Source organism: Heterocephalus glaber, unplaced genomic scaffold (assembly GCF_053883595.1).
Source record: "Heterocephalus glaber isolate CG9 unplaced genomic scaffold, H.glaber_assembly_v1.0 deba00001532, whole genome shotgun sequence".
Classification (NCBI taxonomy): domain Eukaryota; kingdom Metazoa; phylum Chordata; class Mammalia; order Rodentia; family Bathyergidae; genus Heterocephalus; species Heterocephalus glaber.
The window spans coordinates 21,052,037-21,067,377 of NW_028258330.1; the positions used below are offsets into that span (position 1 = coordinate 21,052,037).

The 15,341-nt window shown below is 38.6% G+C and overlaps 1 protein-coding gene across 2 annotated transcripts in view; it reads left to right on the forward strand.

Annotated features, from left to right (window-relative positions):
* Nucleotides 1-2,355: 2,355 nt before the first annotated feature.
* The window catches only part of LOC101720849 (signal-regulatory protein beta-1), a 69,774-nt gene continuing 56,788 nt past the window's right edge, over nucleotides 2,356-15,341 (forward strand). For both annotated transcript variants that reach the window (XR_015441997.1, XM_013070852.3), the window contains exon 1: nucleotides 2,356-2,517. Coding sequence is in view for 1 of the 2 variants with exons in the window: in XM_013070852.3 (XP_012926306.1) it covers nucleotides 2,442-2,517 (76 nt within the window). In the remaining variant the exon portion in view is untranslated. The remainder of the gene's footprint in view (nucleotides 2,518-15,341) is intronic.

Below are 15,341 nucleotides of genomic sequence, written 5' to 3' on the forward strand. Positions count from 1 at the left end.
CAGCACAGTTTGTGATAGCTAAAACTTGGAAACACCCCAAATGCTCATCAACTGGAGCCTGGATAAAGAAAATGTGCTTTTTAAAAATAAAATGTAGTACTGCTCATTCATAAAAAATGAGAAATTAGAGACATTTATAGCTAAATGGATGCACATTGAGGTGATATTGAAGTGAAATAAATAGGACACACATGTATAAATACCAAATAGTTTCTCTGGTGTGAGAAACTGAAAGTGTGAATAAGGGCTTAAAAGTGTAATAGGTAATATGAAATAGGAAGAAAAGGGGCAAAGGGGAAGTAAGTGGGAGGGCTAGGGGAAAGGATAGAAGGGAATGGGATTAATATGAGAAAATGGAAAAATAGGAACAAAATCTTTGTAAATAAGGAGGAATGGAGGGGTTGAAGGGAGGGCTGGGCAAGGGTGAAAAATAAGAACCAAGAGAGATTATGTAAAGATGCAAATTTCCAATGATGAATGTCATTACATTGTATACCTAAAATGTACCAATGATTAGAATGAATAATCGATAATGTAAAATAGGAAGACAAGGTCCAAAGGCGTAGGGGTAGTAGGAGGGTCAGGGGAAAGGAAAGAAGGGAAAGGACAAATGATGAGAAATTGAAAAAATGTAAACAAAGTCTTTGTAAATAGGGAAGGGTGGAGGGGGTGAAGGGAAGGCTAGAAATGGGGAAAAAATAAGAACCACAATGCATCATGTAAAGGTATAAGTTCCCAATGAGAAATGGAAATGTGTTGTGTACCTAAAATGTACCAATTAAAGAATTTAAGTAAAAAAACCCAATTAACCCAAGTCACTCCTTCATTGACCTTGGTCTCCAGGGTTCCCCTACCACCACCTTCTTCAAGAAAATAGCAGGAGCTCCTGAAGCAGCAAGAGTTGGGGAGGGCCACCATGAGTGGCAGTCAAGCTGCATTCATGTCAGAGAAGCCTAGAGGAGAGTGGCTGCTAAATAACCAGGGAGGACACCAAGTTGAGTTGTCTCCATACACTGGGGAGAAGTGAGTAGAAAGGGAAATGAAGGGAATGAGCTCCACAGCCACTGACTAGGCCATACCTCCTCCAGCCAGCAGGAGGACAAAATGAGAGAGTCAGGAGCCCCTCTTCTGTCTCACTGGGAAGATGAATGGGTAGAGGTCATGTGTGAAAGATAGGTTTATTAAAGTATCAACAGGAAAGATACAGTTAGTTGAGAATTAGTAGCATAAAAGGATAGACTCCACTGGGGGGTAACCTGGACAGGAAAGTCTCCATAACATACTGGGAATGTTCAGTGGCCAGAGGCTAGACAGAAAATCTCGAAAAGGTCTAGTGGCTGTGGACAAGATAGGGAAATCACAACAGAGAAGTGAAAGTATCCAGTGGCAGCCAACTGGACTACAGCATTCCACAGTGCTCTGTTTCATATTGAATTACTGCAGGGAGGAGTTTTTATAAAGTAAATTACATTGAAGGACAACATTAGTTTTAATTGTTCCATGGTAACCCCAACATTCTAAGAAAGAGCTGACTTATCATATGGGCAGGAAATCAGTTTCTATACTACTTTGCCCAGTTCCCAGAATCTTTCTGGCAAGTCTATCCTGACATTCTGGTCACTGTTTGCTTAAAATTTGCAAGTGTCTTAGAAACACAGAAGAGGCATTTTAGGGACCTATCATCAAATGCTCTAGTTTTTGTTAGGGATGATACAACCACTTAGTGGTTAAATTCCATTTTGGTAATATATGATTGTTGATTGGACATTGTGGTGTGGGAAAAGAAAGCAGTAAAAACCCACAAAACTTCATGGTGTACAGTGATCAACAGTGTTGTTCCTACAGTCTATAAATTCCCATTATTGTTAACATAGTTAATCTTTAGGAGGTCTTCATATACCCAAGGCTCCTAGAAGATGTAAACCTCCTCTGATACCTGCTATCATGCAAGAGACTACAGATGACGATCCATCTCTTTCTGCAAATGGAATATTGCAGAGGGTGAAAATTTGACCCTATCCTGTCTTAATGAGGCCTCAGTAGCCTGTAGCTGAGCTTGTGGAGTGAATTGGGTGGGTCTCGGGATGGAAGTTTGAAGCACAACCTTCTTAGCCTGGCGCTTCAAAGTAGGGAGTCAACATCATCTCAAAATGGCTGGAATGGCCAAGTGGAGCCAGAGAAGCTCCAAGGCAGAGAGAAAGCATTGTTTCTGTTAGACCTACCCAGGTCTCTCTAAAAATGTACCAAGAGTAACTCCATGCCTTGTAGCTGCCTGTGTGGTCTGATTTCAGTTTCACAGTCTTGAATGAAGTTGCTATTTCACTACATCAGAGCCACTTCCTGTTGTAGGGAGGGAGGCAGGGTGACTCTAATTTCCACAGAGCAAAGTCTGTCACATTCCTAGCAAAGACACTGGAACAGAGAAGGCTCCTTGGGCCTCCATGATGCCTATCCCTGCCTCCCAGCTCCAGCCTCCTTGTCTTGTCCTGTTGCTGTCCTTCCTGCTCAGACTCACAGGTAAGCTTGTCCCTAGGGTAGAATCCTCTCTCCTTGCCCCTGGGCCACCCCTACCACTAGATCTCAGAGACTCCAAATTAACATAGGCATTCCCATAGAAAGTAAGGATAGGGCACTGAGAGCACAGAACCAGAGATATGATCACTATCTCTGTGGATCTATCACCTGCAGTAGGTGAGCAGAGGCATTGTCAAAGAATGCTTCAAACAATACCTACTCACATTTTATAATATTTACCTACTTATATTTATAATAAAATATTTTATAGGAGGATCATTATTTAAATCTTTATAAGTTCTTGACACTCCAAGAGGTGAGGCAATGTTCCCAAGGCAACCAAGTGAGCTCAGGGGAGGCTGATAGGGCAACCTGGCTGTAATCTCAGTGCTCTCTGCTCACCATCCAAGGATGTGAAGTCTGACATGGAGTCCATCTGAGGTGGGCATGGGAACAGTGTTCAAGGAGATTCTCATCCACTATCCATCTTCAGTGGGGTTTCTCACTTTGTCCTCTGTCCACCCTGCTCACTCCTCCTCCATGATCTGTGTCTTAACACACATTCTTCTGTAGTCTCTTCCTCTAAGTAGTTCCACATTTTCTGCCTAATGGTGTCTGTTTTCTTCTACTGTGGCTGCCATAGAAGAGTTCCATAGGCTGGGTAGCTAAAATAGATATAGACATTCATTTCCTCCCACATCTGGAAGCTAGAAGTCCAAGATCAAGATGTCGGTTGAAGGATTTGTTTCATCTGAGGGTTTATCTCCTTGACTTGTAGACATAATCTTCTCCATGTGTCTTTTTTTAGATAAATGGGCCTTTATTAAAATTAAAAGCTTTTGTTCACCAAAAGACAAAAGCAAGAAAATAAAAATACTACTTCTCACAGAATTAAAAAGTATGTTTGAGAATCATATATCAGACAGAAGACTTGTATCTAGAATACATTTTTAAAACTCTCTTCAAATCAATAATAAAAGCACATAACACAAAAACTGGCAAGTGATCTGAATAATTTTCCATTACAGATATACAAATGGCCAACAAAGAACATGACAAGATGTTCAATATCACTAGTCACCAAGGAAATGCAAACCAATCATATAATGAGATACTACTTCACATCTACCAGGATGACTGCAATAAGTATTAATAAGGGTGTGACAAACAATAACAGATATTGACAAGGATATGGAGAGACTGAAACTTTAATATACCACTGGTGGGAATGTAAAATGGTACAGTCACTACAAAAACAAGATGGAAGTTTCTTTTTTTTTTTTTTTCATTTTAGTAAGTTCTTAATTATAAAAGAAAGTCACTGAGAGAACTTGTAAAATTATCCATGTAACCTCTATAAAAGGTTAGAATAGTTCAAATCTAAAATGATAAAGTGGTTTGTGAACAATACAGTATAATATCTACTTATTAGTGATATAACAAAGTTTATAACAAATGCAGATTTCTACTTTAGATATTAGGAACTCTTTGTGCTCTTTACACAGTAGGACCATCATCTTCCTTTCCTGCCACCTGAAGTCAGGAGGAGGATACAAGTAATCTGTCATAACATAAACTCCAACCATATTATCACTGCTTAAGAACCAAACTTCTCAGTAACTAACTTATCCTGTTGCAATAAGGCAGCATGCCATTCTTATATTTTTGGGTTCCCTAGGAGAAGGTACTTTGAATCCAGCATCAGATATGTATACTTTTTATACATAAATGTAACTTACACTGTTTTCAGAAACATTACAAATGCAAATTTGCTTCTGGAACAAAACACAACACTGACTTATACTTTCGGAAATGTTGAGGTTTTAACATACAAGATGGAAGTTTCTCATAAAGTTAAACATAGAGTTACCACTTAAATCAGGAATACTATTCCTAGATACATATCTCCATGATAAATAAAAAGTTGTTCTTGAATGTTTGTATTTTTCTAGGAGCCAAAATAGAAACAAGTTAAATCTCTACCAAATGATGAATGGCTAAGCAAAATATAGTAAAGCCATACAATGAAATATTATTCAGTAATAAAAAGAATTAATTACTAATGGATGGTACCATATGGATGGTAAATAAAAACATTATGCTAAATGAAAAACACGTTATTTGGCTCTGCTTATATGAAATATCCAGAATAGGCAAACTTATGGAGACAAAGAGAGTACATTGATTGTCTGAGACTGGGAAGGGGAATTTATGCACTAATAGCTAAAAGGTATATGTTTTTATGTGGACTTTTTCAGGTGATAAAGATGTTCTAAAATTCATTATAGTTATGGTGACACAATGCTGTGAATATACAAAAATTTTGATCTTATACTTTATTTCTTTTATTTATATATTTATTGGTACATTTTAGGTATACAATGCATTTACATTTATCATTGGGTGTTTGTACCTGAACATGATGTATCTTAGTTCTTATTTTTTCTCCCATTACCTGTGCACCCTTCACCCCCCTCCACCCTTCCCTATTTACACAGACTTTGATTCCATTTTTTTCTTACTCATAATTTTTCCTTTTCTTCTTCCCTTTCCCCTTCCCATCCTGCCACCCCCAAACTCTTGAACCTTTTCCTATATCAAATTATCAATTATTTATTTTAATCATTTTCATCTTTCTCTACACTTTCAGTTTCTCACACTAGAGAAACTATTCGATGTCCTATTTATCACACTTAAGAGTATGACCTCAATATGCATCCATTTAGCTATAAATGTCTCTAGTTTCTCATTCTTCATGGCTGAATAGTACTCTATTTTATTTTTTTAAAAACCACATCTTCTTTATCCAGTTTCCAGTTGATGGGCACGTGGGCTGCTTCCAAGCTTTAACTATTACAAACTGTGCTGCTATAAACATAGGTACACATATATTGCTGTGGTATGATTCTTTTAATTCTGTGGGGAAGATTCCCAGTAGGGGAATAGCTGGGTCAAATGGGACCTGTAGTCCTACTTCTTTGAGGTATCTCCATACTGATTTCCACAGTGATTGCACCAGTCTACGTTCCCACCAACAAAGGAGAAGGGTTCCTTTCTATCCACACCCCCACCAGCATTGGTTATTGGTTGATTTCTTGATAGCAGCCATTCTTTGTGGGGTGTGGTGGAATCTCAGTGTTGTTTTCATCTGCATCTCTCAAATGACGAGTGATATTGAACATTTTTTCATATAATTATTTGCTGTTTTTACTTCTTTGTCTGATAAATGTCTGTTCATTTCAGATGCCCATTTTTGAATTGGGTCTTTGAATTTGGGAGGTTTAATTTTTTTTAGTTCTTTATATATCCTCAATAGTCGACCTTTGTCTGAGGTACAGCTGCTAAAAATTACTTTCCACATTGTAGGTTTTCTCTTAGCTCTGTGGGTAGTTTCTCTTCCAGTGAAGAAGCTTTTCAATATGATGAGATTCCAGTTGTTGATTTTTTGTGCTAGCTCCCAGGCTACTGAACACTTATTCATAAAGTCCTTTCCTATGCCAATGTCATCAAGAGTTCTACCTAACTTATCTTCCAGCAAGTTTACTGTTTCTGTCTTAATATTTAGATCTTTAATCCACTTCAATCTTAGTGTAGTGGACAGTGATAGGTATGGGTATAGTTTTAATCTTTGCAGATTGAAATCCAGTTTTTCCAACACCATTTGTTAAATAGGCTATCTTTCCTCCAATGAGGGTGGTTGGTTCCTTTCTCAAAGATGAGGTGGCTGAATATGTCTGGAGTGGTTTCTGCATCTTCTAACCTATTCCACTGATCTTTGGGTCTGTTTCTTTGCCAGTACCATGCTGTTTTTATCACAGGAGCTTTGTAGTATAGTTTCAAGTTGGGGATTGTGATACCCCCAGCCATGTCTCTGATGCTTAGAATTGCTTTAGCTATTCTAGGTCTCTTATGGTTCCAAATGAATTTTTGGATTGTTTTCTCTAGTTCTGTGAAGTATATTGTTGGAATTTCAATCAGCATTGCATTGAATCTATATAGTAGTTTTGGAAGTAAGGCCATTTTCACTATATTGGTTCTTCCTACCTAGGAACAAGGGATATCTTTCCATTTTCTTATATCCTCTTTGATCTCCTTCTTCAGAGTGCTGTAGTTTTCACTGTAGAGGTCTTTTGCTTCCTTTGTTATGTTGACTCCTAGATATTTCATTTTTAGATGCTATTGTAAAAGAAATTATTTGCCAAATTTCTCTCTCAGTGAGTCTGCTATTTGCATATAAGAAGGCTATTGTTTTTTGAGTGTTTTTATATCCAGCTACTCTACTGAATCTGTCAATTAGGTCTAGAAGACTTTTGACTGAGTTTTTTTGAATCTTCTATGTAAAGTATCATATCATCAGCAAATAATGACAGTTTAACTTCTTCCTTTCCTCTCTTTATTCCTTTTATTTCTTTGTCTTTTCTAATTGTTGTGGCTAATGTTTCCCAAACAATATTGAACAGGAGTGGTGATCATTGGCATCCTTGTCTTGTTCCTGATTTTAGCATGAAAGTTTTCAGTTTTTGACCATTTAGTATGATGTCAGCTGTTGGTTTTTCATAGATAGCCTTAATCAGGTTGAGATAAATCCCTTCTACTCCAATTTTCTGTAGCGTTTTTATCATGAATGGGTGTTGGATTTTGTTGAATGCTTTTTCTGCATCTATTGAGATGATCATATGTTTTTTGTCCTTGACTCTGTTAATATAGTGTATTACATTTATTGATTTACGAATGTTGAACCATCCTTGCATCCCTGGGATAAATCTGACTTCGTCAGAGTGTATGATCTTCTTGACGACACTCTGTATTCTGTCTGCCAGGATCCTGTTGAGGATTTTTGCATCTATGTTCATTAGGGAGATTGGTCTGTGGTTCTCTTTTTGGATTGGGTCTTTCCCTGGTTTTGGAATCAAAGTACCTCTTGCTTCCAGGAATGAATTTGGAAGGCTTGCATCCCTTTCAATTTCCATAATGAGTTTAAAGAGTAATGGTGATGGTTCTTCTTTAAATGTCTTGTAAAATTCAGCAGTGAAGCCATCAGGACCTGGGCTTTTCTTTGTTGGTAAGATTTTTATTTTCAATTTCACTCATTGTTATTGGGGTGTTTAGAATTTCTATATCTTCTTCCTTTAATTTTGACAATTTGTATATATCTAGGAATCTGTCCATTTCTTCTGTGTTTTCCATTTTATTACAGTACAGGTTCTCAAAGTAGGTATTGATGATATTCTGGATTTCTACTGGATCTGTTTTGGCTTCACCTTTTTCATTCTCAATTGCATGGATTTGAGCCTTTTCTTTCCTTTTTTGGATAAGGTTGGCTAAAGGTTTATCGATTTTATTTATTCTTTCAAAAAACCAACTCTTTGATTCATTGATTTTTTTGTATCATTATCTTAGCCTCCATTGCATTGATTTCTGCTCAGATCTTTATAATTTCCTCTCTTATCTGGGTTTTGGGTTTGTTATGCTCGTCTTTTTTCTAGGAGCTTGAGGTTCTGCATTAGTTTATTTAACTGGGTTCTTTCTGTTGTCCTAATATGGGCATGCACTGCTATGAATTTCCCATGTAGAACTGCTTTCATTGTGTCCCATAGATTCGTGTATGTTGCAGTGGCATTATCATTTACTTGTAAAAAATATCTAATTTCTTCTTTAATTTCTTCTGTCACCCATTGGTTGTTCAGGAGGGTGTTATTCAATTTCTATGTGTTTGTGGGAGTTTTGCAGTGTTTCATGTTATTGATCTCCAATTTTATTGCACTATGGTCTGATACTATACAGGTGGTAATTTCAATTCTTTTACATTGACTTAGACATGTCCTATGAGCTAGCATGTGGTCTATTCTGGAGAATGACCCGTGTGCAGCAAAAAAGAATGTGTATTCTGATTATGTGGAGTGGAACACTCTGTAAACATCTATTAAGTCCATTTGTTCAATAGCTTGGTTCAGTTCTAGAATTTCATTTTAATTTTTTTCTATTTGATCTTTCTATTTGTGATAGAGGGCTGTTGAGGTCCCCCACTACAATTGTATTAGTGCTTATTTTGTTTTTCATATCCATTAATATTTGTTTTGTATAGTTGGGGACATTCATATTTGGTGCATATATATTTGGGATTGTCATCTCTTCATCTTGGATTGTTCCCTTCACAAGGATGTAGTGACCATCTTTGTCTCCCTTAATTAGTTTTGAAATTGACTTTGTCTGCAAATAAGATTGCTATGCCTGCTTTTTTCTTGGTTCTTGTAGTGTGGAGAACTGTTTTCCATCCTTTCACTTTCAGTCTATAAATTTCCTTTTGAGTTAGGTGTGTTTCTTGTATACAGCATATTGCTGGGTTTTGCTTCTTAATCCATTCTGTCAGTCTATTTCTTTTGATTAGTGAATTGAGGCCATTAACACTGATAGTTATAATTGAGAGATATTGACTCATCCTTGTCATGATGTTTTACTCTTGTTGACTCTTTTATTTCTTATTTTCCCCTTTTTTGCTGTACTGTCTTACCTTGCATGGTGCCTTCTCTCTGTTGGGCCTCATGTAGTTGTGACCTTCCTTTTCTTTTTCTAGGATATTGCTTTAAATTGTTTGGAGTGCTGGTTTGGTGTTCATGAAATTTCTCAGGTGTTCTTTGTCATGGAAGTATCTAATTCCCCCATTGATTTTGAAAGATAATTTTGCCGGATACAACAGTCTAGGTTGGAAGTTATTTTCTTTTAGGACTTGAAATACTTGACTCCAGGCTTTCCTTGATTTGAGGGTTTGTGTGGAGAAATCTGCTGTGAGTCTGATGGGCTTTCCTTTGTAGGTGATTTGTTCCTTTTCTCTCACTGCCTGTAGAATTTTGTTCTTCTGTTGGGTTTCTGGGATCTTGACTATTGTATGTCTAGGTGTAGATTTTTTTATCATGGCTATTTGGAGTTCTATATGCCTCACTTATCTGTGTGTCCAATTCTCTAACTCTGTCTGGGAAGTTTTCTACTATTACTTCTGTGAATAGTTTTTTTATGTCAATTGTACTTTCTCCTTTTTTTTCATGGACTCCTATCAGTCTTATGGTATTCTTCTTTGGATCATCTAGCAGCTGTTGGATTGATTTCTCATGGTCCCTTACTATCTTTAAGAAATCTCTGTTTTTATGGTCCTTAACTACAATCCTCTCTTCTATGTCTGATATTCTGTCTTCAGATTCTCTTAATCTGCTCTGCATGCTTTCAATGGAGTTTTTAATCTCCTGAATATCTGTTAGAATCTGTTTCATGGATTCCATTTCTTTCTTATGTTGGGCAATCATGGTTTCCATTTCTTTCTTGTTCTGGGCATTCATGGCTTCCAGCATGTTTCTGATCTCCTCTATTTTCTTATCTGTTTCTCCTCTAGAGCCTCTAATCATGTCTTTCCCTCTGCTCACCATGTCTGTATTCATCTGGGAGATTATTTCTGTTTTGAATATTTCTAGGGCCTCGTGCATCTGCTTTGTCACTTCCTGTGCTATCAGTTCAGGGTGTCCAAGTGGTTGTTTATCAGACTGTCCCACCTCATTTCCCCCAGAATTTCCTTTTTGTGGCATGGAAGAATGGATTTGTGCATTGCTTAAGTGTCTTCTCATTTTTGTTTTTGGTACTGTCCTTGATTTAATTCCTGGGTTGATATTTCAAAATTGCTTAATGTAGGTATCTTTGTTGCTTTTGTTTAAAACCTTTATGGAATGATTGCTTTTCAGAGGTGTCTTCCAGATATAGCTTGTGTTTGGGTTTTAAGACTCTAATACTCTGAGGCTATTTTATTTTCCTTATACCAGGAAGGAAAACTAATTAGATCAATTGCAACATGTTAGCCCAAATGACACAGTCAACAATACCATAGCATCAATCACAGCTTAGAAAATGACAATTTGTGGTAGTTATTAATCTATCACATTTAACTATATGAGTTAAATTAAAACCAAGGACCAACCCAACATATGTTTATAATAAATAAACTCTTCAATATAACATCTTTCCCCTTTGTGGTTGGGGGTTAAAAGGAGTTTGGGAAGGAGGGACAGGTATAAAGATCAGGAAAGATTAGCAGTGTGGCCAGAAGACACAGAAAGATCACAAAAACCCTAAGAAGTTGTTAAAGGCAAGAGGAAAAGGTAGAATGAAAGAACAAAGATGTGAATAGAATCACCTAGCAGCAACAGGGAGGCTAGATACTGTAATTACTTTCCTTTAAACCTAATGATAATCAAGAGAAGGAAAAAGAGAAGAAAAGAACAATAAGGGAGAAATCCAAATTCAGTGCAAAAAGAAACAAATGGGGAGATGAGGAGCAATGTAGGACAGTGAGAGAACAAGTGAGAGAAATAGAGAAAAAAAGATAAAAGAAAGAAAAGTAAAACTTTGAAGAGTAGAGAGAAAGTAAAAATTAAGAATTGAAAATAGGAGAAAAATTTTTTTTCTTTTTTGCAAATAGTACTAGAAATTATTGGCCTCCTTCAGGGTATGTCTCTGCTGTCACAGTAGGCAACATAGGAATCCATGTGCGTATAGAAGTCAATGAGTCTCAGCAAGCCAGCAGCAGACCAAGTACAGTGGTCTGATATGCCTTTATTGTAGAGATTCTCTTTACTTTTCCACTGAGCTTCAGTTTTCATCGAGGAGACTGAGAAGCCCTCTTTCTTTTACTAACTTCTGCTCTATCTTGTGGCACTCAGAGCAAGGGTCTTTATAATCCCCTGTGCCTCTGTAGTGTGGGACCAGGTAGCAGAAAAGCCAGAAGGTGAGAGGCACAGGGGGGAGGGGGAACTGGGCCTTGGAGGTGCCTGCTCGGCTAAGCAGACCTCACTGTGGCATGGGCAGGGTCCGGGAAGGCTGGGGATCTTCAAGCTGCTTGTCTCACCGGACTGGTCATGTCTGGGATAGCGTCGGATGGGGGCGGGGCTGCAAGCCGAGGTTGGGACCACACTGTGGTGTGGGCGGGGCCCCGGATGGCCTCAGAGCTTCAAACTGCTTGTTTTACCAGGCTGGTTGCGGCTGGGAGCCTCCATGTGTCTCAACACAAAGTCTACCTTCTACCTGTCTCTTGAATCATTTCTTCCTCTTATAACAGTACAAGTCATGCCGGATTGGGATTCACTCCATGTCTTCATTTAAAATTATTTTAATATAGTCACATTGTTAACTATTGGGATTTCATCTTCAGCATATAGGAGGACGAACTATTCAGCCCACAATAGATTTCCACAACTTCCCCTGGTTCTGCCACCTTTCCTGTGCAACTTTTATTTCCCCTTTTCCCAGGACAGGCAGCTTTGGAGACCTTTCTTGGCAAAGCCTAGGAGAGCCTCTGCTCACATCTCAACAGGCTATCCTCATTTCCCTGTCCAACAGGCTATCCTCATATCCTGTCCTCATTTACCTCTTTGGCCATAAAGCTGACCCCTCAACCACGGGACTGAGCACATCAGTCATCCTGGACCCCACTTTAGTTCCCTTGAGATGCAGCTTCTTGGGTTCTGGAGGGCCAATATTATGGCTTGTATTTAGATACTCCCCGCCCCACCCCCAGGCTCTTGCACTCATAGGTGGGGCTTTTTGGGGTCAGCTGGATCTGAGACATGTAATACTGGGATTAAGGGTGTGTGGTACTAAATTAGTCAACTGATTGGAATTGGCATAGTTCTGGGTGTGAGTGGTGTTGTACCAAGTGAGTTGGCAAATCACCAAACACTGGGACAAATGACAAAGTTAAAACTATAAGGAGTTTATTCACTTGCGTGGACTCCACTCCCTAAGCGAAGTGAAGCCCTGAGTCCAGAAACAGCACAGTTTTGTTTTGTTTTTTGTGGGTTTTTTTGGTACCGGGGATCAAACTTGGGTCCTTGCACTTGCACAGCAGGCAGAGAAACCACTGAGCTAAATCCCCAGCCGAAGCACAGTTTATATAGGGTGTTATAGCAGCATAGCTTTTATAGGTGTTGTTTTAAGAAGAGAAGTTCAAGGGGAGGTTAACATGTTTTTGACTAGTTGCAAAAGTATTTTTCACAACTCAGCTATCTCGCTGTGTCAAGTTAGGGCAATTTACAGTAAAGGGAGGCACCAGGCACTATCTCTTTCCAAGAAGCGATGAAGCAAGAAATTTCATTTTCACTACTGCCCAGCCACCTTCCCTCTTTTTCTACTTCTCTTCCTGACCCTGTAACCTCCTCCAGCCTTTTATAGTAAGCAAATCTCTCTCAGTAAAATGAATTTCCTCTCAAAGCAGAACTTCTGTGCATGGCTGCCTTGGAATTCCCTCTTATATGCAAGTTAGTAATGAGGTAGAAGGATCAGAATGAAAAATGCAAAGATTCCTGACTGGAGCATCTATATACATGCTATAGTTTGGATCTGTAATGTCCTCTAAAGACCCATGTGGTAAAGGCCTTGTCCCCTGAGTGGCACCACTGAAATTTTGTGGATCCTTTAAAAGTAGGGGCCTAGTGAGACATCTTAGGTCATTGGATGTGCCTTCTGAGGAGACTGGGACCCTGACCTTTACTTTACTTTTCTTTTCTTTTTGATGATGTCCTGGCCATGAGCCCAACAGGTTTTCTCCACTATGCACTCCTCAGTAAGATGTGCTGCATCCCATAGGGCAAAAAGCAATGGGGCCAATCAATAATAGACTGAAGCCTCTAAAACTGTGAGCCATAATAGTCCTTGTCTCTCCATAAATTGACTTATCTCAGCTATTTATTATACCCACAAAAAGCTGCCTAACACAATCTTTAATTGTACACATACCCATATCCATAGCCATATCCATGTACTATATAATGTTAGTGGAAGTCTCCATGCGTTGGGAAATCTACTGGGTAATAATTTAAATTTTTTGAACAATCACCCCTGGCAAGGCACCATTGGAAAAATATATCTGCCCTCATCTCATATGATCATTATAACCAAAATAAACACTCTTGTCCCCACACCTTACAGATAAGGAAATAGAAGCACAAAAAGCTCCAAGGTCACTCAATGGCAGCTGCTAGAGTAATGGCTTAAGCTCAGACAATCTGACCTGGAACTCATGCTTTAACCATTACTCTTCTCAGACATTCATGGCTTCAATTCTATCCCACAAGCTTTCTTCAGTGTCTGTCTATGGTGTGGAGGAGGGTGAAGTGAGAGGAAGACAGTTTGTGGTTTTCTTATCCCTAGCTCTTCTGCTTCCTGCCTATATGCAAATAGCTTTGGCTTTTCACCACACCAATCACATGAGAAAGTCAGTTTCTGACAATTTTCACATATACCATCCACGTAAAATAGACTCCAGTGATCCAGGGCACTGTCTTCTTGAACAATTCATACACTATATGTATATTTATTGGGTAACTACTATGTGACAGAACTGTTACAGAAACTTAGGGTACATTGGTGAATAAAAGGCAAAGTAGTTCCTCTAAGGGAACTTGGGTCCAATTAGGGGAAATGACAGTAATCTATACACACAACAAACAGGCAAATAATATCATATATCATACAGTGATATATGCTTAAAAAAGTACACGTGGATAAGGGAATCAGAAGAAACTTTGGGGAGAGGTATATTGAGAACAGAATGATCTGGGTGTGCTATCAGGGAGTCCAGAGACTTGCCTCTGGTGGTCCCAAAAGATTGGATTTGGAATCCTATCTACATCAGGAATATAATTAATAAATAAAAGAAAGGATGGTGAAATTAGAAATTAATTTATTCATGGTTTGACCTCAACAAGGAAGGTAGCCATTTTCAACCTGCTTCCTAGAACCCAGAGTAGTGTGCCAATTTATAGGAAGCCAAGAAATACATGTTTATAGTTTAGCCATATGATCAAGCCAAGAAAGGCAAGAAATACACGTGTGTACATTCAACCAGGTAACGGGCCAGGGAATCCAGGGATATACAGGTATGTTGCAATTCTGGTTCAGGGAGTTCTATTAGAACAGGACAATGGAGTGAGGGCCTGTGTCTGTTCTGGTATGAGATGATTAGCTGTAGGAGCTGGGACAGAGGGAAAAAGAGAAATTACACTTTTTAAAATTCCTAATTTTAAAGGAGCTTTGTTACAATCCCCTGCCCCCTTTGTTCTGGTTCATTCCTCATTTCTGAAGGAATTGGGATCCCATGTAATCTGGCTGGCTGTTTATTCCTGGATTAGTGTATAGAATCCAGTCAATGCATCTGAAGCATGAGAGTAAGAGGAGCCAGCTTCTTGATCTTGAAAGTAGAGGTACCACTGTAAAGTGTAAAGCTGAATGCAAGAGGGAGTCAAAGTCAGAACTAAAGAAATCAGGGAGGATATTCTCTCCCTCTCTCTCTCTCTCTCTCTCTCTCTCCCCCCCCCCCCCACATTACTGATTTTGGTTTTTTGTTGTGGTGGTGGGGTTTTTTCGTTGTTATTTTTGGGGGAGTTTTGTCTCTATTAAATGGAGAGCCCTTGTGAAATGCATGAGCTCCACCTAGTAGAAAGACCTTTGCTTTAAAGCAATAGTACATAATGATGATTTAAAAGCAATTATACATAAGGATGACATGACTCTGCTTACATTTTGGTAATGTTGACCCAAGTGATTCTATTTTTATTTTGACAATGCTCATTCCTTGTCTCTGAATGATTTCTCAGACGCCATAACCAATTAATCAATGTATGATTTTGGTTTCAATTATCCCTCCTTGCTAGGATGGACCTGTCCCAATTGTCAGTCCATGTTGGAGGGGAAGTGAAAAGATACTTAGAGTCAGTGTTAACACCTTTCTAGCCAGGTGTAAGCAACAAAAGAGGTTTAGAAAGAATGGCTCTTAGGCTGCATTTTTCTGG